The sequence below is a fragment of the Microtus pennsylvanicus genome, chromosome 11, assembly GCF_037038515.1.
Source record: "Microtus pennsylvanicus isolate mMicPen1 chromosome 11, mMicPen1.hap1, whole genome shotgun sequence".
NCBI lineage: Eukaryota > Metazoa > Chordata > Mammalia > Rodentia > Cricetidae > Microtus > Microtus pennsylvanicus.
The window spans coordinates 39268360-39293104 of record NC_134589.1 but is presented as its reverse complement, the minus strand read 5'-3'; the positions used below and the strand labels follow the sequence as shown (position 1 = coordinate 39293104).

General features: G+C 45.2%; 1 protein-coding gene across 1 annotated transcript; it reads right to left on the bottom strand.

The window, feature by feature from the left end:
- Positions 1–20173: 20173 nt before the first annotated feature.
- Ccl1 (C-C motif chemokine ligand 1) lies at positions 20174–23141 on the bottom strand. The gene is made up of 3 exons (XM_075989624.1): positions 23066–23141; positions 21705–21816; positions 20174–20360 (listed from the first exon to the last, which is right to left on the bottom strand). Exons 1-3 carry the CDS (start codon positions 23139–23141, stop codon positions 20264–20266), a joined length of 285 nt encoding a protein of 94 aa, XP_075845739.1. The 3' UTR covers positions 20174–20263.
- Between the last annotated feature and the right edge of the window lie 1604 nt (positions 23142–24745).

Genomic DNA, 24745 nt, shown 5'->3' with positions numbered 1-24745 from the left:
TTCAGGCCATTTCCCACGGTCCATTTTATGCAGAAGTTTATGTGAACCTGCAGAAGATTCAGAAAAGCTAAAGCAAAGTAACAAAGTTAAAACTGTGTACTGACAGATCTTGGGATTTAGAGTTCAGAAATGCATCTAGAAAGGTTTCTTTATCTCTATATAGAGATTTATCCACATATATATTCATATTTGATAAAGGCCCATTAGCTAGGGTTTCTCAGAAAAATAGAATCAATAGAAGACAGATGATAGATAGATACACTGATATATAGATAAATGATATGTAAATAGATAATTAGGTAGAGAGAAGCATGCTTGCATACATACATACACGCACACATACATATATATTAAGACAAACACACAGAATGACAGATTAGAAGACATTGACTCACATAACAGTGAAAGCTGACACACCTAAGGGGAATCAATAAGCTGAAACCTCACAGGGTCAACGGCACAGCTCCAGTGTAAGTCTGAAGCCTTTAGAGTCTAAGGTTTACAGTTTAGATCCATGAGAACTGACTGATTGCCAGTTCTAATGCAAGGCTAATAGTCTGAAGACCCAGAACAAACCACTGTTTCAGTTCAAATCTGTTGTGTTAAAAATTTGATTGGATTGTGAAAGGCCTGGGAAATGAGCAAGGCACACATCTGGGGTTGTCTGTGATGCATTCCCCAGACAATCAGATCATAAACACTCACACACATGCGTGTGCAGGTGTGTACACACACATATATATCCACAAGAATTGGATCAACGTGTAGTGAATGGGAGGGTGGGCTATTTCCTGAGTGGGAGGAATTTTCAGATGCTGGCAATGCCTGGGAGCCTGAAGAACACTTAGATTATGCAGAGTTAACCGAAGCCATTCTCAATGCTCAAAGGCCAGTAAGTTCAAGAAGCGATGTCGCAAAAAGAAAGTTTTGTTTGCCTGAATCTAGTGAGGGTAAATCCAAGAGGAAAAGAGACACTGTTGACAAAGCAGGAGACTGTGCCAAAGGCCCTGATCCTGAAGGAGTGATGAGGAGTGATCCTGAAGAACGCTATCCATTGCCATAGACCACAGTGGTAAGCCAGACTTCTCAGGAAATGGGTGGACTAACAGCACGCTGGGTGCTGGCAAAGAAGCAGGTGGGAAGTGTGCTCACAATGTTGTTGCTGTTAATAGCAAGAGATCAACTTGGCATTCTTGCACAGAAGATGAAGTGCAATAATTTCTCTCTCTCTCTCTCTCTCTCTCTCTCTCTCTCTCTCTCTCTCTCTCTCTCTCTCTCTCTCTGAGTGTGTGTGTGTGTGTGTGTGTGTTGTTGTTGTTGTTTTTTAAAACAATAGTGTGATAAAAAAAAATCACTAGATTCCATTGAAAACTGATTTTTCCATGTTGGTCTTGAATGTATTGATATTTGCTAGTTTCTGGAGGATTTAGATTTGAGTTTTGCCTTAAGAACACAGGTTGCTTTGGACAAACAAAAGCTTCCCATAGCTGCCTCTTTTAGCAAAATAGAGTATTCATGTTTGATCCTGTGATTTCTTTCCTTTGCATGAAAAGGAAAATCACTGAAGAAAGAACACAGATTCAAATCATATGCAAACACAAAGAGTGTTTATTCTGCAGAAATAGCCAGAATGTAGGGGTCTATTATCCACACAAAATAGCAATGATGACCCATGACAAGGGCACACAGGCCCTTCTAAAATGGAACTTGGGGGATTCTAGTGTGATGAACTAATCTCTATTTTAATTGGACAATCAAGGAGCAGTTACATGGGGCACATGTTGATTGGATGGGGCCAGCAACAATCCCATTCATTGTGGACTTTTGTCAAATATGGTCAGTAACAGCCTAACAGTCATATCCTGTACCTTTGGACACCCCCCTCCAGCCTTATAAGGCCAGGTTTTAAACTGCTTAGCTATTGGCTAAACTTGGCTTGGAACTTTCTGGACACAAGCTCATGCCACTATCTACACGGGAATTGCTTCATGTCTAAGATGGAGTCATATCCCTGCCCCTTCAATGAAAGAAGTATTTTCTAAACACCAGGGAAATTATCCAATCAGAACTTGCTTTTTGAAGTGGAATGCAGAAGGACCATTCTAGGCTTTTTGTTTGTGTGTTATGATGCTAATCTTGGCTGCCAATTTGCCTACGTTTGAAATCCTCTAAAACCCAAGTTTCTGGGAAAGGCTCCATGGGGTTTCCTCCATCAGATCATCTGAGGTAAGAAAACTCACTTTAAATCTGGGTACACGTTCTCGTGGCAGCCCTTATTAAAAGAGTAGGAAACCTTTGCTCTTTGCCTGCATGCTCTCACTCTCTGAATTCCTGTGTCCTGTGGCTGTGACTGGTATTAAATCCAGCTCTTCAAGGTTCCAACACGGACTGAAGATCAGCAGCCCTCCAGGAATCCGCCAGGACTCTAAAGCCAGTAAGGAATGCCAAGACATCACCTGGACTGGACAACTATCAAATCTCACTCTTTCTGTCATCGGATAACCATTGTTAGACTACCTGTGAGCTAGCCTCTCTCTCTGTATGATTTATTAATATGCAGATATACATACACACTCCATCAGCTGTGCTCCTTTAGAGAACCCTAATATATGTGTGAATTCATAAAATACTTATGTATCTATTTTTTAAATATTCAGCCAGACAAAAGACATGGATGAGAACCCAAACTTAAGAGACTTTATGACTGTGAACAACCTAATGAAACCTAAGAATAAGCTGAATTTATCCTGAAGCTGTAGCCTTTCAAATTGAGTGGATAGTTCCATGTAGGCCCATATTTCTATATGGTATGGCAGCCAGGCTCAAAAGCCATAGGCCACACCTAAAGTGGTCGCATAATCTTCCGGACAGGCTCTCACTAACCTAACAAAAGGTCAAGATATTGCTTTGCTCCTTTCTTTCTAATTTGGAGGATACCTGAGAAGAGGTGCTAATCCAGCCTATGTGACAGCTAGCATGCAGACCAAAGAAACTGAAAGAAGGCTCAGGTAGAGGTGGACGTGACTAGGTTACCTAGGAAACAAAATGCTAATGATTTCCCCCTCAGTTTATGTTTTTATATATAAGGCTGTTTGGAGAATAAACGAGAGAAATTTCTCAGGATGTGAACTCAGGATTTCATGAAGGATCACGGAGAATCTCCCTCCTGATAAAGCCATGTGAGTTGTGTCTTTATTCCCGTGCCTCCATGCAGGTCCAGAAAGAGATAGTTTATGGTCTGGTCCAGAGAAATAATTTATGGTCCGGGCTAGCACTGGATCCCGACAGTTCCATTGCTAACTGTGCAGATAAAATTGGATACCTTCAAAGCAGACGTTCAGAAATTGAGAGTTATAGCATCACATAAATTCAATAGTCTATTTGCAAAATTCTCAATAGGAAAACTTTTAGCACTACCAATGCCCCACCCAGATAGGGAAATTTTAGCACTAGTAACTCCCCACACAGGTAAGGTCCCAACAACCTATAACTCCAATTCCAAGGGAGCCAATGTCCTCTTCTGATCTCTGTGGGCATTTCCCACATATAATGCATAGACATACACATGGGCAACATATTCACAAACATACACATTACAAAAAAGATTTAAAGAGACAAATCCTGATTTGTTTTCCCAAGCTAAGTAAGGCTGAAAAGACATGTGTAGGCTCTCTTAGTGAGCCAACCCTATGCAAAAGCTTAGAACCTGTTCACTAAGAGATTATGACTCATGGACAATCTAAAAAAGCTTATTAAAAACTAATCACCTGCTTAGAAATGTTGGCAATTTAGATACCAATGATATACATACATGGGTGAGAAAAACCGAATAATATAAAATTAGCCACCTGAAAGATTGTGGTATGGAGCTATTCCTGGGAAGATGTTGAGCAAACATCTACTCACCCCCAGATGAAGAACTAATGACACCCAATGCACAGACACCACGGAAGTCAAGCTTGCTAAACCAGTGAGGACCTAGAGGGGTTACATGGAGGAATGTGGGTAAAGAGTTACTTACAGGAGCCGAAATGACTCAGAGACACCTGCCTCACCAAAACCCACCCCAGCATGAGTGACAGCTCACAAAAGCTGAAGACAACCTGCAGTCAGTTCACCAGATGGGAGGTGTCCTTTCCCAGTGACTGAGTTGGTCTAACGCCTCTTTTAGGCAGCTTGGCTGGACTTTTGTTTGTTCCTGGCAGTTTGGCTGTTCTCCACATCTTTAAGGCTGCACGGCCGGTCTCTGCTCCTTCCAAGATGCCTGTCCAAGAATGACTCTCAGCATCTTTACTGTTTATACACTCTTAGGGGAAAGAGGCCTAGTGAATCCTGTTGGTTTTAGGGACTTCCAGGAACTATTTTTGAGTTGTTTGTTTCCTACCTTAAGGGGCTTCCCTGCAGAATGAAGTGTTTCCTCTTCCTTTAAAACAGTGTTTCTCAATCTGTGGGTCAGGACCCTATCCTGCACATCAGATCTTTACATGGTAATTCACAACACTAGCAAAGTTACAATAATGAAGCAGCAACAAAATAATTTTATGGCTGGGGCTCATCGCAGCATGGGGAAATGTAGTAAAGGGTCACCGCATTAGGAATGCTGAGACCCTCTGCTTTGGAACATCCTGTGTTTCCTGTCTCTGTAAACATCCTGTGCTGACCTGTGTTGTTTCGCTGCTCTCACAGGCCCGATGTCTTCAGAAGCTCCCCTCCCAGGTGGGGGAAACTGCTCCACAATGGTGGTTTTCTTTAACTTCCATTCATTCCTGGTCTGTAGGTGCAATCTTTCCAATATTTGCTTTCCTGGTTCAGCTTAGTCCAGAAAAATAACCGGTAGCTTCAGATGTTATCTATACCTTTATTGTTCATTTTATTGTAATTAGTGGTTGATAGTGGTCAATAAATAGTTCCGTATTGCAGGTTTTTTTTTTAAAAAAAAGAAACATCAGAACACCTACTTCTCTTGCAGAGGACTCAAGTTTGGTTCCCAGCATCCACATTGGGCAGCTCACAGGCACCTGTAACTCTTGCTCCAAGGGATCCAACACCCTCTTCTGGCCTACATGGACACCTGCATTCAAAGACACATACCCACAGAGATACAGATCCTATACATAACTTAAATAATTTTTAACTTCCTTTTTATTTATTCTCTGTGTATCTCAATCCCATTCATTTCCTGTCAGTGCATATTCACTCTTGTCCCTTGTAGCCCCCCCCAATAAATTTAAGAGGAAAAAGGAAAGAAAAAAGGGAGAGAAAATCTCATCATGGAAGCTGAAGTGTAATAATGCAGTGAGTCACGCAGTAAACCCTTTTGTTCATGCAGCTTAACTGCAAGTGTTCGCTGCAAAGAGTTATGGGTCTGGTTTGAGGCGTCTGGTTTCTACTACACTATCGATGCTGGGCCCTCACTGGAACTCTTCTTGGTTTTTCTGCTGTTGCCCTGTGGTGTGAAGATCCTGCAGCTTTGGGTCTGCAGGATCAGACCCTTCACCTGCTCCAGCAGATGGGGTGGTATGGGGTGGGCCAACACATAACCCTCATTCTGGGCCCAGGTAGTTGCAGGGCTGGTCAGTCCACCAGCTCTCCCTTGAACTCACCACCAGGGTGAGCTCTCCTTCATTGCCTTGGTGGGGTCACCCTTTGCAGCTATGAGCAAAGGCTGGGCCAGTTCTCTTGTGTTCATGACCTCGGGGTCTGATCTCCCACATCTACACCTTCAGGGCCAGCTCTACTGTGTTGCCCAGGCATGGTGTAGGGGTCATTCTCCCTAGTGCTGCGGCAGATGAAGGCAGGGAGGCTAGTTCTCCCACCCGCCTGAGGAGTTGATGGGGAGGGGACATCTCTCCTGTCCATGTCACCACATGACAGATGAGCAATGGGGACAGCTCTTCCATGCTCACAATATCTGAGCTGACCCACCACTCCTCTGCCAGTGGAGTTGGCTCTATCGTTGTGCCCACACTAAGTGCAGGGCCTGCTGTCCCACGTGGTGCAGTGGGGACCGGCAGGGGCAGCTCTCCTGCCCTTCTGACTTCAGTCAGAGCCAGCTCTCCCACCTGCCTCTGGCATTGATGGGGGGCACATCTCTCCCCTGCGCATGCCCACAGGACAGATGGACAATAGGGACAGTTCCCCCTTGCCCACAACTTCAGGGATGACTCAGCCACACCTCCTTAAAATAATTTTTTATAAAAGAAAGGTAAAAACATAAAACAGTGAGCAAAAATGTACCATATTATAGGTAAGTCACTTTAATCCAGAATTTACAATTTGTTGTCACAAATTAGTAATTAAAAAGTAAAAAAATAATTAAATGTGGACCCAAACTGTTTACAGACATTTCACAAAATAAAATATCCAAATCAAATATGAACTTATCCTAAGCGGGTGTAGGGGAGCTCAGCTACATACATAATCAGGGGAATTAAACTAGAGGCAAGATGAAAGACTTCTGATCCCACAGCAGCTGAAGTAGGAACAACTTATAACAGAAAACATTGCTAGAGCTCTTATTTATTGCCGGTAGGTTTATGAGTAGCCACTCAGTGTTGCCCAAGAAAATGAGCCATGGTCATCTAATGACTCAGAAATTCCTCTTTATGGAATGTGCAAGTGGATCCATGTGTGCACAAAAGGCTTGAGCAAGAGTTATTCCCAGAAATTCCACACAATGGCTCAAAGAGAGGCATCCCATGTGGGGAGATCAGAGAAGTCTGTTATATTAATCTATTTGTAAGAAAAACATGAGCGTGAAACTCTAGGCACAAAAGAATATACACACTTACTTGCTATATGACAATGTTTATATGGGTTTCAAAATGAGGCAATCAAGTGAGGCTTAAGTCTCAGTAGTGCTGGTCCCTAAAAAGTCTGCGCTGACTGGGGAAGACAGGGACCTTCCAGGGATAAGGCCAGCCTTGATGTAATTGATGGTTACTTGTTGTAAACATTGATTAAAACTAACCAGGGCTGGAGAGATGATGACATGGTGGGTAAGTGGGTGTGAGAGCTACTGTTGGCTGCCAACTTGACTATATCTGGAACTAACTAAAACCCAAGCAGCCCTGTAGGGATTTTTCTTGATTGGATCATTTGGGATGGGAAGACTCACTCTAGATTAGTGTCACACATCCTAGTGGTAGCCTGTATAAAAGACATGGAAGACAGAAGCTTTTGCTTTTTGCCTGCTTGCTCTTTCCATCAGTAGGCAACCATTGTTGGACTAGCTGGACCACAGCCTGTAAGTCACTCTAATAACTCATACACACACACACACACACACACACACACACACACACACACACACTATATATATATATATATATATATATATACACACACACACACATAAACAAGATGTATTCTATCAGTTCTGTTCCTCTAAAGAACTCTAATAGAGTGGATTTTCTCCAGGTGTGAGGACCTAGTTCAGATCCCAGCACCTACAGTAAAGCCAGGAATAGCTCGCTCGCTCTCTCTCGCTCTCTCTCTCTCTCTCTCTCTCTCTCTCTCTCTCTCTCTCTCTCTGTGTGTGTGTGTGTGTGTGTGTGTGTGTGTGTGTGTGTGTGTGTGTGTGTGTTAGGAAGCAGAGACAAGAAGATGTCTGGGACTTGCAGGCCTAGTTCTAGAATCAGTGAGATTAACATTGAGGATGAAAGAGGAGGGCACTGGTCTCCATGGACACACAGAGTCACACAAATGACCTCACAGATCACATACACAACACACACTCTTTAGATACACATGTATAGCAAAGAGAACTAAAAATTAAGAAATTCTTGTTAGTCTCCAAACTTTATACATATCATATGTAAATATGTTAAAAGATCATAAATGTGTTTTAATAGCATGAACTATTTACAGTGCTGGTCCAGCAAGCCACTCCTGTGACCATGGGGTAAACTGGGATGTTTCGCATATTACAGCATCATTGACATCCCTGTGAAGTGGACTATATGCTCGCAGTCCAGCATGGTCTAAGTCAATCATAACTCTCATATCGACACCACTGAGACATTATAAGGGACTAAGGCATTCTAGATGCCTTTTGACAACATTTTGACCAGAACGACCAAAGTTATACAAGCTTGTAAAGAAAGCATCCCCTTCCCTGCTCGTGCCCAGTTCCAGCGTGGGCCGAATACAAGGTTGCTCCTGTCGGCATTTTCCACCTGCCCCTGGGAAGGGACAACTTCAGGCAGTCACTCTGGGAGTTCTCCCCAACAAGGAGCAGCAGAATTAGAAACTGCTAATGCCTACATAGGCAATGCAAGATGTTAAGCCTCCACAAGGAAGGAAGACATCAATGCACCTCTTTTTGTCTGAGATGGCCTGGTTTATTCCTATATAACAAACCGCTCACTGATTGTGGCTTCTTAAATACCTGGCATTGTCAATAAATTTTTAACTGTGTGATTGTCCAGGGAGTGCCTAGAAAGATGCCCTTGATTCTTAGAGAAGGTACAAAGTTTGGTCCCTTATAAGATCTGAAGAGTCTGAGTCTTCAGGAGTCAAACCAGGTGACGAATGAGCCATGTTTGTGCCAGGTGAAAAGCGATGGCTAAGACATTCTAGACACGGACAGTTAGGGCTGGCCTCTGTATGAAGGAATAAGAAAGACAAGGACCCTTCTTCTCCCCCATCATCCCAATGGCACTGCCAATCTCCATAGAGTTGCCTTTCTCTGCAGAGACCCATTCTTTGGTGTTGAGAATTCCAACTAAGGCTGTCTGGCTCTGCTTTCCACAAGCCACAGAGCCCCTCCAGCAGTCAGATGCATGGGCTGTCAAATGCAAGCTGGCATTATCCTGGTCTTCCTCACAGCATGAAAGAGGAGACAATGTGGGCCAGGAAGGTTGTAATAACAGGTGCCTCTATTCTGCTTCTCAACTGTTTTCATTTCAACTTGTCGTGTATCAAGATTTCCAATGAGTTATTTATTTCTGAAGGATGGACTTAGCAGGCCAATGCATCTCATAAAACCACAGCACTGTATGAATTATCCAGCTCTCCCAAGTTTTTATCAAAGACATGAAAATTGACCAGTTTAGCAAAGATGTAGTGGAGACATCCATCACTTTCTAATGCCTCTCTAAGCCTAAAACAAGGTACCAAATGCATGGCTGCAGGAGGAGAATTGTGTTATAGGCAGGGACAAAAGTTCAGTAGTAAATAGTAAACAGAGGCTAGATAAAGTCCAGAAATACAGAACTATATATCTACAAAAGAAACAATAAACTCTAACACTAGGTGCTAGGCAAAACATGAGAAAAGGTGAATATCCCAGTTAGCTCTAACTGTCAGCTTGACACAGCCTAGAGTCCTCTGAAAGAAAAGCTTCCATTGAGAATTTTTTGGGTCAGATTGGCCTGCAAGCGTGTCTGGGGGGGTGGGGGGATTGTCTTCAATATTAATTGACCCCAGAGGATTTAGCCCACTGTGGGCAGCACCATGCCTAGACAGGTGGTCCTGCACTAGATGTGAAAGCCAACAAAGCATGAGTCTATGATAGAGCCAGCAGCTGTGTTCCTCCATGGTTTCTGCATCAAGTTCCCGCTCTGACTTCCTTCAATGATGGGTTGTTGGCTCTGAGATGAAATAAACCCTTTCCTCCCCTAAGTTGCTTTTGATCAAAATGTTTTACACAATGACAGTGAAGAAGTTAGAACAGGAGAGAATCCTACTCACAGGGATGGCTCATAGGTGGGCTAAGAGTAAAACAGAAAAGGAGAGCCTTGGCAGGCTCCACAGGTGCACAGCACAGCACACCACAGAAACCCAACTTCAAGTGGGATGCTGGTGACCTTATGCAACAAGCCGACCCTGGAGAAGGAGCCTCTGAGTCTCCTAGTGCTGTGATGGGGGATAGTCTTAACTAGCCGACTTGCAGACAAATGTTTCAGTCATGGAGAGATGAAGACCCTGGGATTTTAAGTCTTTGGTTCACAGAGGCTCCCCATTTGCACAGGCTAGAGGAGCAACCCCTCCAGAAACTAGTTGTGATTTGGTTGCAGGCACGTGAGCACAGGTCTCCATGACAGACAGTGCAGGCTGTGTGGCCGTGAAGCAGAGGAAGTGTGTGTTTTGGAACTGTGGCCTGAACTCTAGAAAGAAGAGTGGCCCTAAGAATGTGACAACATTGCTATGATTCAACAGAGGCCAGGGTAATTGGGACACACAAGATCTCTCCGTGCCTTTTCCCCATCCCACCAGTGCAGAATGCCTTGGTTTGATGGGTTTTTTACTCTCACAGTATCCTAGAGATACTTCCATGGACCTGTAACCATTGCTTGGGTATCACAATACCCATGCTCAAACCACTGGCTGGGTGCTCCTGGTGCACGGAAGCACCTAAGCGGGCTGTCCCCAGGAGTCACAGTAACACATGAACATGATTGGGTAATAAAGGAAGAGTTCAGTCTGTATCGGGCCCTTGCTAACCTGTTTGAGCAGTGGAAACTTCAGGGAGACTTGGGAAGCACCAATGTATCTCCGTCCTCTGTTGCCTGGGGAGGGATTAAATTGTGAGTGTTCACTCTCATTCTGGGTTCTCCCTGTTGCATCTCCGACGCCACTGTCTGATACGCCTTTCTTTTCTTCGCCCTCTTGCTTCTCAGATCTTTCATCTTCACATGTCCCCACTTTTTTTCTGTCACTTAATTATTAATGCATTTACCTTTATAAATTTTCCAATTCCTATTTCGTGCTGTAATACTATGACAACCTTCTTTTCTATCTTTCTTTATTGGTAGTTTCCAGTGGGATTTTTAAAATCTAAAAATGCATTTCAATATCTGTTTTGTTCTTTAACTGTTTTCCTGCTTTCTCTTCTCTGAGTGATGGGAGATGGAGACCTCAAGAGAAGGCTGCGTACTAGGAAGGCCAGCATGTAAAACTGGAAAAGTACCCTAATGCACAACTTACAAGACAGAAACACAAGAAATATGAAAAAGAAAGGCAGCATGACTCCACCAAAAGTCCACAATTCTATAACTGAATCCAAATATAATAAAAATATTTAAAAATTAAAAGATTGAAGGTTTAAGTTCTAAAAAAATAGCAATGTGTCATACTGTTTGTATTACTATGGCTCTGCAATGTAACTTGCACCTAGCATGCATTCTCTGTGCTGAGGGTTGCTTTGGCCATCTGGAAGGAATTTGTGCTCCTATAGAAATTTTAAGTTCATTTTTCTGTTTATCTACAAAATACCACTGACACTTTCATTGGCACTGTATTGAAAGTGTAGATGCTTTTGGTAGGAGAGACCGTTTTGCAGGATTGATTCTTCCAATCCATAAGCATGGTGGCATGGTATGTCCTCCTATCTTCCAATTTCTTCCTTCAGTGTTTTCAAATTTCCACTGTAGAAATTATTCCCTTCTTTGGTGAAGTTTCTTCCAAGGTGCGTTATTTTGGATTTTGTTTGTTTTGTGTTTTTTATTTGTTTGTTTATTTTTTTGTCTTTTGAAAATGAGATTGTTTTCTTAATTTCTTTTTCAGTATATTTGCCTGACTATATTCAGTATATTTTCAGCATATTTTAGCATATTTCAGTATATAGGAAAACTGCTGATTTGTGCATTAATTTTGTGTCCTTCCACTCTTCTGAAAGTGTCTATCAGGTCTAAGAATTTTCTAGTGGAATCTTTAAGGTCTCTCATGTACAGAATCATGTCACCTTCAAATAGGGATGTGTTGACTCCTTCCTTTCCTGTTTGTGTCCCTTTGTCTTCTTCTCTCGTCTTGATGATCTAGCTATATTAAAGCACTGTATTAAACATGGAAGGAGAAAGTGGGCATCCTCATCTTGTTCCTAACCTTAGCAGAAGTGCTTCAACTTTATCTCCATTCAGTTTGTCAGATGTTTGTTATATATAGCCTTTATAATGCTAATATGTGTTCCTTCCAATCCTAGGCTGTTTAGAGTAATGAATGGATATTGGATTTTGTCAAAAGTCTTTTCTTCATCTATTAAGATGATTATGGGACTAAATGGATGATGAATTCTGTAAAGATCTTTTCTTTATCTATGAAGATGATTATGGAATTTTTGTTCTTGAGGTCATTCATGTCGTTAATTATATTTACTGGTTTATATATACTGAACTATCTCTTTATCTCTGGAATGAAGTCAATTTCATCATGATAGGCAATATTTTTAATATGCTCTTGAATTAAGTTTGCCAGTATTTCATTGATAATTTTTTCATTTATTCTCATCATATAGATTGGTCAATGGTTTCATTTGTTAAATTTTGTCTGCTTTTGAAATCATATGAGTCTGTATGTTTTTTTCCTTTTTTTATATTATGAAATAATTTAAGAAAAAGTGTTTTTAGTTCTTTAAATGCTTGGAAGAACTCTGTAGTGACTATCTGGACCAGGGTTTTTATTAAACAATATTATTTATTAATGCTTTAGCTTCATTGCTTGCTATAAGTTGCTCAAGTTGTTGCTGTAATCTTGGCTTTTCTTTGTAGCACATGTGCACTTAGAAATCCACATATTTCTTTTGGATTTTCCAATTTGGTGAGATGAAGGTTCTTACAGGTCAAAGCCCCAGGACTGGGCAGGTCGTAGGTCTTTGAGCAGAACTCACTACAGTAGCTTTGTGAAACGGACATGGTTTCAAACTGAATCCTGAATATTTATGTCTGTGTCTGTACATCAGTGCTGCTCTCAGCCCTGATCAGAGAAGTTTCCGTTCACAGTGGATGATGCTCGAGGCAGAGACTCACAAATGGACAATGTACTGAGAACAGGTGACTGCTGAGTGCTTGGTCCTAAATGTAGATCAGGGTGATGGGGAGAAGTGCTGTCAAATGGTGTCTTTCTGGACATGACAAGGTTGCTGCACCCATGAACTTATAGCATTGACTACCTGCACAAGACTGGGCCCATCTACATCCTGATGGGGCGGGGCATAAAGCCCATCTTTTTCAGAGAAACTGTAGACAGTTAAATGTTGCTAGGGAAGGCTGAGTCAAACCCCTCTGTGGTGTATCCACTGATCTATTATCTCACGGATGAAAGCTGAAGAAAAAGAATGGGTTTTGTGGGAGAAGGGAATGGGATAAGAGACACTAATGGGAGGGGCTTTGACCAAAGAACTACATGTTTTATTCATGTGAAATTATAAAAGAATAAAAATTTAAAATACCAACGACCTCAAAGAGGAGGAAAATAAACAGATGAATGAAGAGATAACATTAACTCAAGACTTGTATAAGAAATTCAGAAAGTCTAGGAAAAAACAGAAGTGAAAAATCCTAGGAATGAAAAACTCAACATATCAAATTTTTAAAATTCTTTGGAAAACATCATTAATCAGATGATTAATTTAATCATTAAATTAGACCAACCCCACCCACCTCCATAAAAAAGGAACATTAGGCACTGAAAGCAAGGTTGAGGAATTCCTGTATTCAGATAGTAAAAAAGAGAAAACAATAACCCAGCATGACACCAATGTGTGAATACGATAAAAGCATGCTATCCACATGCACGAAATCGCCATGAAGAACCTACTAATGCTCAACAGTTCATGGGTGAGTGAAGATTTTGCCTGGTTTGATTGAGGGCAGATGCCAGGATTCTTGGGTGCTCAGATTCTTCTCCAGCAACATAAGGACTCAGGATGCTGTAGATACAAGAAATGCGTGTTATTCAATGATGATAAGACTGGAAACAGCTCTGTGCATAAAAAGGCTCCAATAATGAACTACGGTGGATTTCTAGGTTTCTAGAGAACTCTCCATTCAACACCATCACCCAATAATCCCAGAAGGAAGGCCTCAGTCTTTCTTTCTCCAGCCTGGGGTTTGGTAGCAGGGTCCCTAGGAAATATTTTGAGGAAGATTTACAGTGTTAATGAGTCAACAGATTTGGACGACATATTTCATGGGACCTAACTATATGAAAAAAATCACACCCTGGTGATCTGACATGCAGATTAGCTAAGTACTCTGCATCCCATCGGGCAACCTAGTCCTACAGAAACCTTCCTCAGAGCCTCCTGATCTCCTCTATGGGAGGACTGTACCTCCCTGAACTTCTTGAACTTAATAACTAAATAAGAGGTATGCATGCCTTCTCCAGGGACTTCAGGTTCCTGCCGATTAGTGTTCTTCCTGAAGTCAGGCAGCCCCTTAGTAAGCATCCTCTATGTTTCATTTCCAGGGATTCCATCAAATCATTGATCACCACTTTAATCAGCTGCCTCTGGGGATCATGATACCCACCTTCTCTGTGACGGTTTAATGAGCACGACTCTACAACTTCTGTTCCAACCCCCTAGGTTCTATGGAGACCTGAAAATACATCCTGACTCACCAGAGTGAACTTATTAATAAGTTATGCATTTTATGCACGTAGCTGTTTCTTGGCCTGCTTACCAATTTTCCCCACTGAGATCAGCAAACCCATTCCCATTACAACAGTACTTCATGAAGAGGTGCCAGCAGCCTCTGAATATGTGTTAGAAATGTAAGTGATCGGCACTGTAGGAAGTATTTCCTTTTATTATCCTAGTAACTTACCTAACATCACAGCAAGGTAACTGTTAGTGAGTGGTTTCTTCTGAAAGAGATGAGTAATGGTCTCCAAAATGCATAGCCAATAAATGGTGGCTATAGAACTTGAACCAAGGCCCAGCTGACTATAGAGCTCAGGTACTAAGTTATACTAAATCCTGAAGCAGAGGGATGGACCAACATGATAACTTACAGCTAGAAGGATGCATCTAGATCCTCTACCAATCAATTTCCAGGTAATTTGGTGTATACTTAGAGAAGTAGATTTTTCAGAGTTTTAAGACTGGGTAGAATTATAGATAGACTTCAATCGGTTCCATTTAAGACAAGTCAAGTAGCATGAATTTGAACCCCACTTCTGGTACTAATCTGTGTCCTCGTTTGCATGTCTGTTGCTGAGATAAAATACCACAACCAAAAACAACTTACTGAGAAAGGCTTTATGATGGCTTATGGTTTCAGAAGTACAGGTCCATCATGATGGGAAGGCATGGCACGGTAAGAAGAGCAATAAGTTGGACAGTCACACTTTCATCCACAAATGGGAAGAGGAAAACATGAACAAAAAGTGCCGCAAGGCTAAATTCTCAAAGCCCACCCCCAGTAATGTGCATCCTCCAGCAAGGCTCCACCTCTTAACACTTTCCTAACGTCTCCAAACAGTGCCATCCAGTGGAGACCAAGTGTTTAAGTAGACAAGCCTATACACAGTAATTCTCACAGACGATCACACTCTACCCTGGAACCTCATAGACTTCTGTCCCCACATTTGAATATACTCTAGTGAGGTCATGAGACTTCGATGAGGTTGTGAAATGAGGGGAGCCTCTTTCGGTGCTCTGTGGGGGAAAGAGTTAGGGAGGAAGAAGATGCTGTCGTCAGGGTCCATCAGCACCCTGTGGAGGGCTGGTTGAAACACAGCACTTTGTGATCCTCCTGGAGCTTATTCAGATCATCATAACGCTGGCAGATTCCACAGCTGTGACCATATCTGCTGTGCACTCAAACATGTGAGCAACCCAATCCTATTAGAGAAGTAAATCGCTCGGGACCATTTCCAGGATACCAATTCCAAGTCTTTCAGCGCCCCGGGAGAAATAGATGGCATTTAAATTGGAAGCACTTGAGAAGCATAAAGACTTTACGATGTGGGTGAGTACAAAGAACACACAAGGCACTTGGGTAGTCTGCAGCAATAATGTAGTTACAGCCGGAGTGACTTTCACCCCTCCGGCCAGCAAGCCAACAAGAAAGATGAGGAAACCATTGGCTGAGGCACAAATGAAGCCAGAAGAGGAGGAGCCCTGCAGCAGCTCTTCTTCCGTCAAAGCCCCAGGAGTCTCTCCAGAGTCTCCACCCGGCTTGAAGCCAGTGGCCAGCTCTGTCCTTGACAGGGTCCTCACGTGTGTCTGAGGAACAAGCTTGTGGTTTCCTTTCCTCACATGCTCTAGGCAGGTTTTTTTTTTTCTGTCAAAGTTTGTAAGTTTCAGTTGAGGAACACAAACAGCTGTGATTCTCTGGAAGAGCTTGCGCAAGCTGGGGATGGTCTGTTCCCTCAAGGCTGGAGAGAATTATCTGCTAAAGCCCTCCGAGCCCCAGGGATGTGTTGTGGGAAGATTTTCAATTATTGCTTCCATTTGTTTAGTAGCTACATTGTTTTTATTTCTTTTTGCAATCTGGTTATATTTTAAAAAAAACAAACTCATCCATTTCTTCTAAATTAAATTTATTGGTGCACACTTTTTATTTTCTTTTTGGTGTCTGCAAGTCTTGAGATGACACCCTTCCTTTTTCATTCTAGCCCTGGTAATCTGTGCCTTTTCTCCAGCCTTAGGAGAGTTTTAGTTTAGCAGAAGGCTTGCCAAAGCACCTTTCTTTGGGTCTAACTCATCCTTGTTTTGTGTTCTCTCTCTCTCTCTCTCTCTCTCTCTCTCTCTCTCTCTCACACACACACACACACACACAGACACACACACACACAGACACACACACACACACAGACACACACACACATTTCACCTTCCCTTTACATTCACTGTTACTGATTTGATAAAATGAAAAGACTTATTTTGTGGATGTGAATGTACCAGAATATTCCGAGAGGAGGAAAGCCAGAACTGGGTGTGTGGGGGAACAGACATCACTTTCAGGCAGAAGACCTTGGCCAGGCTGCCCCTCCCTGCTGCTCCCCTCCCTCCCATCACTGCCACTGCAGTATTACCTGGCCCAGCTACACATCCCCCTCAATCCCTGGTCCATTCTCCTCCAAGGCAGTTCCAGAAACAGGAACAGAGTGCCTGTCTGACCCTCTCCCATCAGAATATCAAGCACTGGTATTTCCAAACCTAGAGAAATGGGTGGCAGAAATGCATGGTTCACAATGCGGTGTGCAAGGAGTGTTGTGTAAAGAAAGACTCTGCCATCAGAGCTTGCCCAGCTCTGCCCAAGCACTGGACCTTCACACTAAATTCCGCTTGGGAAAAGGTACTGATGGACGCAATTCTGTGAAAGCTGACTGGCTTAGCCCTCTGCCTACTACTCGCTTCCCTCGGGGCTTTGGGTGCGTTCTTTAATCTCTCTACACCTCTCTTTCCTCATCCATCACGTAGACAAGATGATAAAGACACGCGCCTCCTCGGAACTAAATACATACCATGGGCAAAGCCTTCCTTTATGGTTTTTTTTCTCACGTTGGAGGAAGAAGAAACAAATAACCTCTTTGAATGGCTGCCTGCCTGCAGTGAGCTCTTAGGACACAGCCCTGTTTTCGGTCCCCTCTGGCTCCCCATGCTGGGCTTACAACCCATGGCTTCCCTCTTGCATTTCCTGGTGTATTATGTGACGCCCAACGCCATCTTGCTGAATTTGGGGACCTCTGTCTTGGTTATGACTTGGCCTGAAAGTCTTCGGACAGTCCCTGACGTGAGCTCCTCACTGAAGACGAGCAGAGTAGCTAAAGGAAAGAGGCCAGAATTAACCTAGACAGGGGTGTGCAGGTGACCTGGTGTGCAGGTGACCTGGTGTGCAGGTGACCTGGTGTGCAGGCCTCTGCAGCTCTTCTGTGCTTGCTGCTCGCCGCAGGCAGCCTCTGTTGCCCACAGCTGACTCAGCCAGAGGAATCCAGTCTGTCTCCCTCCTCCATGACCTCTCTTGCCTTTTGTCCTTCTCTCTTTCCAGGAACCCCCCAAGTCAACAGGCCCACATCTAAGCCAATCAGAAGAGCAAGGCTTTCCAGAGCCTTGATTATCTCATTCCAAAACTAGAAAGCTGAAGTTGGGTTAGAGGCAGAAGGAACTCTCCTGTCCAGCTGCAGACCATCCTAGAGCAAGACTGGTACCTAAGCTGCCTGCTCCAAACCCAGAACCACGTCTGCGATGCTTCTGACCATAAGGCCCTGCAGATCTGGGACCATACCAGGGCCTGCCCACTGGCCATGCACCAGACTCTGCCAGGTGTCAAGGATATGTCCCAGCCATGCAGCCAAGAGAGAAGTCTGAGATCTCAAATCGCATATCAATACTCCCCACCAAGCCTGGGGCCTGAGGCAGGAGCTGTAGACCTGGGATCCATTCTGGATGATTGCTTTGCCTTGCCCTGCAGGTGCCTGCTGTTACAGCCAGATCCAGAAGCTCTGCTTACTCCTAAAGCCTTTCCTCTGCGACCTTGTTCCCGATTGTGGCCAGATCCTGAACACTTCCTGATTCCTACCAGCAGGAATATCCCTCTGAGAGAACCGAAGAGCGGTCAGCTCAGCAACACCACCTGTCCCCAGGAGGCTGTCACAGGCACAGAAAGCCATGTGGGTGGAAAGTCACAAAGGTAGAAAAGTCTCGCTCTCCAAGACTTCCCCATCACTATATGTCCCCTATCTAAGCTGTGCCCCAGATTTTAAACACCAGATGTACTGGAGCCTGAAGGTGGAGAAACGGTATCAAAGCTTCGCCAATCCTATAGTATAAAAGTGTCCAGAGAAGCCTGAGAACGTCCCACAAGTGCCCCGCCACCGCCACCTAGTGGCTGCAGGCTCTGGCTTTAATTCATCAACCACCAGGAAAGTTTCTATGGAGTGATCTAGAAGAGCAGCAGCTACCTCTGGAGGTCCCTCCTCTCCCCACACCAGGGCAGCCCTTGGCCTGCCACTGGCGGACAAGGCAGAGGCAGAGTGAGGGAATGGGTCCCAGGGGCATCCTCAAGAGGGCTCCTCCTGTCTGCAGCTCTCCTCCATTGGCAGTGCCCGGTGCTCATTACACACCGAGCTCTATGCCTATCTCAAGCAAAAGTGGGGCTGTGGCACTGTGCCACACCTGGACCAGAGCTCCACCCTCCAGGACCTTCGCTGTCCTGCTCATACTTAGACCCTGCCGGACCATGAGAGGGAGCAGTTTTGTTCTCCCCCCAGCTTTCCCGTCTGTCCTCTGGAATAATCTGACTGTTTTTGATACAAAGCATACCGCACCTTCACCGTTACTATTATTTGAATCCTCAGTGGTGTGGGCTGCATTGTGAATACTGATCACCTGTTTTTATTGTGTTTTTATGGTGCTAGGATCTCATCCCTGTCCTTTGTGCACGCTGAAAAAATTCTCCATCATCACATTACACCCTCAGCTCCAATGGTTATTTTTTAAAGCATGATCTAGCGAAAGTTGGTTCGTGACCTCTTGAACCTCGGGCCCTGCCCTCTGTAACCTGGGTAGGTTTCTCTCCAGCTTGCAAAGCTGCACTGTGTGCCTGAAAGAAAGGTGAAGGGACACTGTGACTTAGGGCCAGCCTACGTTATGAGTATGAGGTTTGCTAAGTGGGTAACAGGAAGATGGATGCCCTAGGAAGACCTGTTGAGTTTTCTTCAGGGCTAACTCTCGGCCATTAGGGGGCGCTCTAAGGTAATCAGGGTGGTGCAGCATGCAGGAAGGAATGAGATGTTCATAGTCCTCTTTGTGTCTGGCATGGGCTCTTCTGAGTGCCCGGAACAGTGCCTCTAATGCTACTTTTCTGACCTGTAATTCTTTCACTTCATACTCAGCTCCTGCCTTCTGCTACTCCTTTACTTTCAGAATCCCCCACTCATGCCCAAAGTTGCTTTCCTGGGTCTGTTACACACCTCTAGACCTCCTCAGGACGTCCCTTGGCCTGAGTTTGTGGCCCTGACATTCTCTACGTCCTTCTCCAACCCCGATGGCCTCATTTATAAAATAGAGTCAGCAACATCTTACAGGCAGATAAACACAAGACGCCCCTCCACCTAGAGCATAGGCTACCATTACCCCATCCTGAGCTTTTGGGGATGCAGGCAGGACCCCCATCACATGGGCTCCCATCCCAGTGTGAACCCAGCCTTGTGCCAGTGGTTGTTCTACTATGGCTCCCTCCACCACCAAAGCTGGAAGAGAGGCCATAGCACAGCCTGGATCAAAACTTATCCTATGTAGTGGTTTCCCTGGCCCCAGGTCCAACCTGCCCCCAGCCTTCTAGGCCCTGCTTTCCACCCCCCAATTTCAATCAAGTCTGAACCCTGAAGTCCTCATGGAGTCCAAGAAACAGAGGCTGTAGGTGTTGAAGATTCCATAATTTAAACAGACAGAGTACCATAAAATAGCTTATCACGTGACTGAGAAGGGTGCATCTGTAACAGTGGGCAGAGGGTGACGGCAGTTGGAGGGTGGGGGACTGAGTGAAGGGACGCTCCAGTCTCTGGGGCCAGGATGGGAAGGCGGAGCTCAGCTTCACCTCCGCGGGCAGGGTTTCACCTCCTTCAGGTAACGCTGAACCCACGCATCTGTACTCTTGGCACAGTTTTCTTGACCTTTCTTCATCCTGAATCTGTGAATAGAGAACATGGGCCCGAGTCACCCACTAGGAACCTGGAACACTCAGAGGCCCCTGAGCTCCCCACTCTGTGAACGAAGGGACTGTATATGATCTGAAGACACACTGGTGTCACATTGGGAGCTGATTATTGGGGACCCCTGGACCCTCCTTTAGGGACTAGGATTCCCTCTATGGGGCTGGGGCAGAGGAGCTGGCCAACATCCTGATGCGTAACAAGGATAAAACTTCGCCATCCTAGAACAACTCCCTGCTCCCGCTTTGAGTGTTTGTGTATCCATTCGGAACCCACACATTGCTCTGGGTTTGTGGTGTAGGTGTGTGTGTTTTGGGGGGGGGAGGAGAGGAGAGGAGAGATTGATTCTTTTCCATCTGTCCACTTCCTAATTTGATTGGTATTCATTCCACAAACCAACTCTGCCTCCCACTGGCCAATGGTCTTAGACAACCACCTCTGCCTCCCCAAACTCAGTTTCTCTCTAACAAAATGTATGTCCTAAGAGGATCAGCAGGAGTCATAACAGGAAAGCGCCTCAAAATGCTGACCTGGTGTGCGAGTCACCTCAACCCGGCTACTAATGACCCTGAGATATAGGCAAGTTTCTGCTTTGTCCCTCTTTACAGACCAGAGCCAAAGCACAGGGTAGGGGAAGAGTTTCCTGTCCAAGGCCCCTCGAGAATGCAGCTTGGCAAATTGGTAAATGTGTGTGTGTGTGTGTGTGTGTGTGTGTGTGTGTGTGTGTGTGTGTGGTGTTCATGGTGGTGGCCACAGGTTGGTTGGTAAGAAGTCTTCCTCAATTCATTGTCTGTCTATCTTGCTTTTTGAGGCAGGGTCTCTCATTGAATTTTGAACCTGTTTCAGTCAGGTCAGAACCAGAAACCCGTGGGATATGCCTGTCTCTGCCTCATCCTGCTGGAGTAACAATCTCACACCACCTTGCTCTACTTCCTGCGTGCTGGCTGGGAATATGAACTCCTTGGACAGTCAAACACTCTACCCACTGAGCCAAAGCTCCAGCCTGTCTGTCGCTTTGGCTAAGCATTTCCTTCTGGCTAGATAATATGGGATATAATCATGGCTTCACGTAAAGATAGTTATCTGCCTTTGCACTTGGGGAGGAAGTCCTGATTTATTTGGAGTTCAAGCAAATAAATCGGAACTCCCCCCTGGGAAGCCCTATGCTCCCCCTTGCGATCAAGCATGGCGCTGCACCACAGTTTGCCTGATTGGGTTTAAGAGTCCCTATTCCTGTAGAACAGCGCCATCTAGTGTCCGCTATTCTCATTCCAGTCCGCGTTATCCCTCCCCAAACTAGAGGCTGGTCAGTGCTCACTCACACAACAGCTCGGTGGGAACAGGAGGGGCTGATTTCTCTGTAACACTGGATTGACTTCTGGAGAGGCATTTTCTTCAGAAAGCTGAAGCAGCAGCGAGAGGAGGCCACGTGCACTAGAAGAAAAACACGGAAGACCATTATTAGCACCCATACCTCAGCCTCCCAAACACACAAGGATTAAAATGGAAAACCCACAAAGCCTTTGCTAGGACAGACTCAGGCTTGGAGACCATATCCAGAGGGCCATGGTGCAGCCCTGCCTCACCAGCCACTCAATTCTGGAGAATAATCAGAAGGCTGAGGGGGTCAGAGCTAAGCACCCCACAAACCAGCAGAGGGTGGAGACACTAACCACAAGCCAGCCTGAGCCCCTGACTCAGCTCACACCCCTGTCCGTACACTGAGATCCCACAGATACAGCCCTCTTCAGTTTCCGTCTCCCATCGCAAGCACAGAGCTTTGTACCATACAAGTACTTAAGCTCTACGGTTCTAGACTCACATTCTAGGGAACCTGTTACCCCATTACACGCAGGACATTGCAGTTCACGGTTTGCAGACAGAACCTGTACAAGAGCTCAGAAGGAAGGGGAAAAAGTGTTCCCAAGAAGTAGTTAGCTAGTCCCTCTCTACACAATCTCCTGCATCCCCTCCTTGGTCCTCTTTCATAGTCCAATAACCCCCAACTCTGCCATTCTGTATACTCCCCTCCCCACATCCCACCTTCAAAGTCTCTTGTTCTAACCCTCGCTCCTTCCTAGCTCACAAACCCTTGGGTCCATTGTTAGGTCAGTATTCTCTAAATGGAACACAAACTCCACTTTAGCCATATAGAAAGGTCTAGTGCTTTTCCAGCTATTAGCTCCTGTGGTTCTTCCTTCAACCCCTGCCTGCCATTTGTCACACTGTGGAAACTAGACCCAGTTCCTCCTCTGGGCTTCAGGGCTCCCAGCTTGTTTGAAACAACCCCCACTAGTCCCTCCCAAGTGTCTATTGAGTAAGGATCTTCTACACTGAAGCCAGCTCAGCTCTCAAAAGAAAAAGTGCCTCTCAAGAAAGGGCCAGGCTTAGGATCACACCCAGAGGACCCTGGCCCAGGTCTGTCCCCGCAGTCATTAAAAAAAAAAAAAAGAATCAGGGGTGAGTTTCAGGTCTGAGCTCAACATAAAGCAGTAGATGGCTGCCCCTAGCCCAACCTCCTCCATGCCCAGAGCCCTCAGTCCATTCATGCCCTCCATCCCTCATCTCCAGGCGGGAGCAGAGATGGAGCCAGTGAGAGGACTAGGTGAGTTCTGCCCTACATCCAGAACACCTGTCTGTACTCTTCCCTCCCCAGGCCAAGTACAGGAACCCCACCACTTACTGCTCTTGCTGTCCACATCTTGTGGCCACATGGCAGCCAGCAGCAGACACATCAGGGCCATGCTGATGACTTTCATGATGATGGGTTTCTGGTTTGGGCCTCTCTGGAGCAACCACTGAATGCCTGGTAAAGCCAAGAGCTCTCCCCTGCCTCATCTTGTACTGAGCTTATATCAGGAGGCCTGGGGTGCTTTCCAGCCCATGAGGAAGATGTGGGAGTCCCAGGGAAAAGGAGCTCATACCCAATGGCCACATGGAAAAGTCCTTTCCTCAGCTCTCTGGGGTAGTATTCGATGTATGTTTGGGTGCCTGATGTCTTGGGAAGTTCCCCAAGTGCAAAGGCAGATACCTATCTTTACATTCTTGACAAAATACGTGGGAGCTGTCCTGGCTGAGTGGAAAGTCAAGAAAGGTGAAAGAGAGGAAGTGGCCTGCACACAGCTCATCTAACCCACATCATTCCATTCCACGCAGCTCCCGGAGCTGGAGAAGGACAGAGCCCAAGCTACGATGAGCTGAATCAAAGCAAGCTCAAGCTTGCATGTGGATCCCAGCTCTGCTAATCAGCAATATCACAAACGTATCTCAGCTGCACATCCCTGCAAACACAGAACCAGCCCTTATCTCAAATGTGGGTGATAAGAACGCAGTGAGGAGCCGGAGAGGTGGCTCCTTCAGCAAAGTCCTTGCTATGCTGTGAGGACCAGATGCCCAGAACCCACATAAAAAGTGGGGGGGGAGGCAGTGGCAAACTTTTGTAATCCCAGAACTGGAGAGGCTGACAGGCAGATCCCTGAAACTGGCTGGTTAACCCGGCTAGCCTATTTGGGGAGTGCCAGGTCAATGAGAGACCTTATCACACACACACACGGTTCACATGCACATACGCACACGCATGTGCACCTTCACATACATACACACACAGAAACACACACACGCACATGCACACACACATACACAACTCAAAATAAGATCCTCTCTGTCAAATGTCTGGCCAGCATATTTGCTATCTTCTGTTTTTATCTCTGGTCCCCAGCCCTTTCACAGCTCACTCTGTCCCAGGTCCTTGGTTACCCTTGGGAACACAATTGCCAATGGGTGCAAAGCCTGACCTGAGCCATTTTGCTCCAGCTTACAAACTGCAGAGAGCCATCCAGCATGACTACTCAGTAAAGACAGATATGCCATGTGGAGAGCACAGGAAAATGTTGGAGACACCCAGGGACACTAAAGGACCCTTCCAGGGCAGTGTTCAGTAAGCACCATGTTGCTGTGGAGACAAGGAAGGACTCTGTAAAAGCCAAGGTACAGAGGAATACACTTCACCTATTGCCAGCCGAATGCAGTACAGCCCACTGGACAGCCACAGCTCTTCCTGTTACATCCCAAAGAGTCACGTACCAGCCATCCCTTCTGCCACTGACTTTCCCGTCTCCAGTATTTTATTCCTACTGTAACATCTACCTAACCCACCCTCCTCGCAAACTCCCCGGGTACCCAGTACACTCATTTCAAACACCTTTCTTCAACAGAAGCCATTGGGCAGATCTTGGGCTCCTCTTAATCCCCTTCATCTGGAGGGCAATATCAAGTCCTTAGCTTCTGGCATCTTTCCATGGGGACCCCCCTCCATGCTACCATGGCGTGTCTGAGTTGAAGGTGTCTTTCAAGACCTTCAGCG

Excerpts from the sequence above, each read along its gene's own strand:
- Ccl1 (XM_075989624.1), bottom strand. The coding sequence starts at position 23,141 with ATGAAAGTCATCAGCATGGCCCTGATGTGTCTGCTGCTGGCTGCCATG. Across the intron at positions 21,817-23,065 it reads AGATGTGGACAGCAAGAGCA|TGCACGTGGCCTCCTCTCGC; the intron begins GTAAGTGGTGGG and ends TTTTTCTTCTAG. Across the intron at positions 20,361-21,704 it reads TGTTCCCACCGAGCTGTTGT|ATTCAGGATGAAGAAAGGTC; the intron begins GTGAGTGAGCAC and ends CTCTATTCACAG.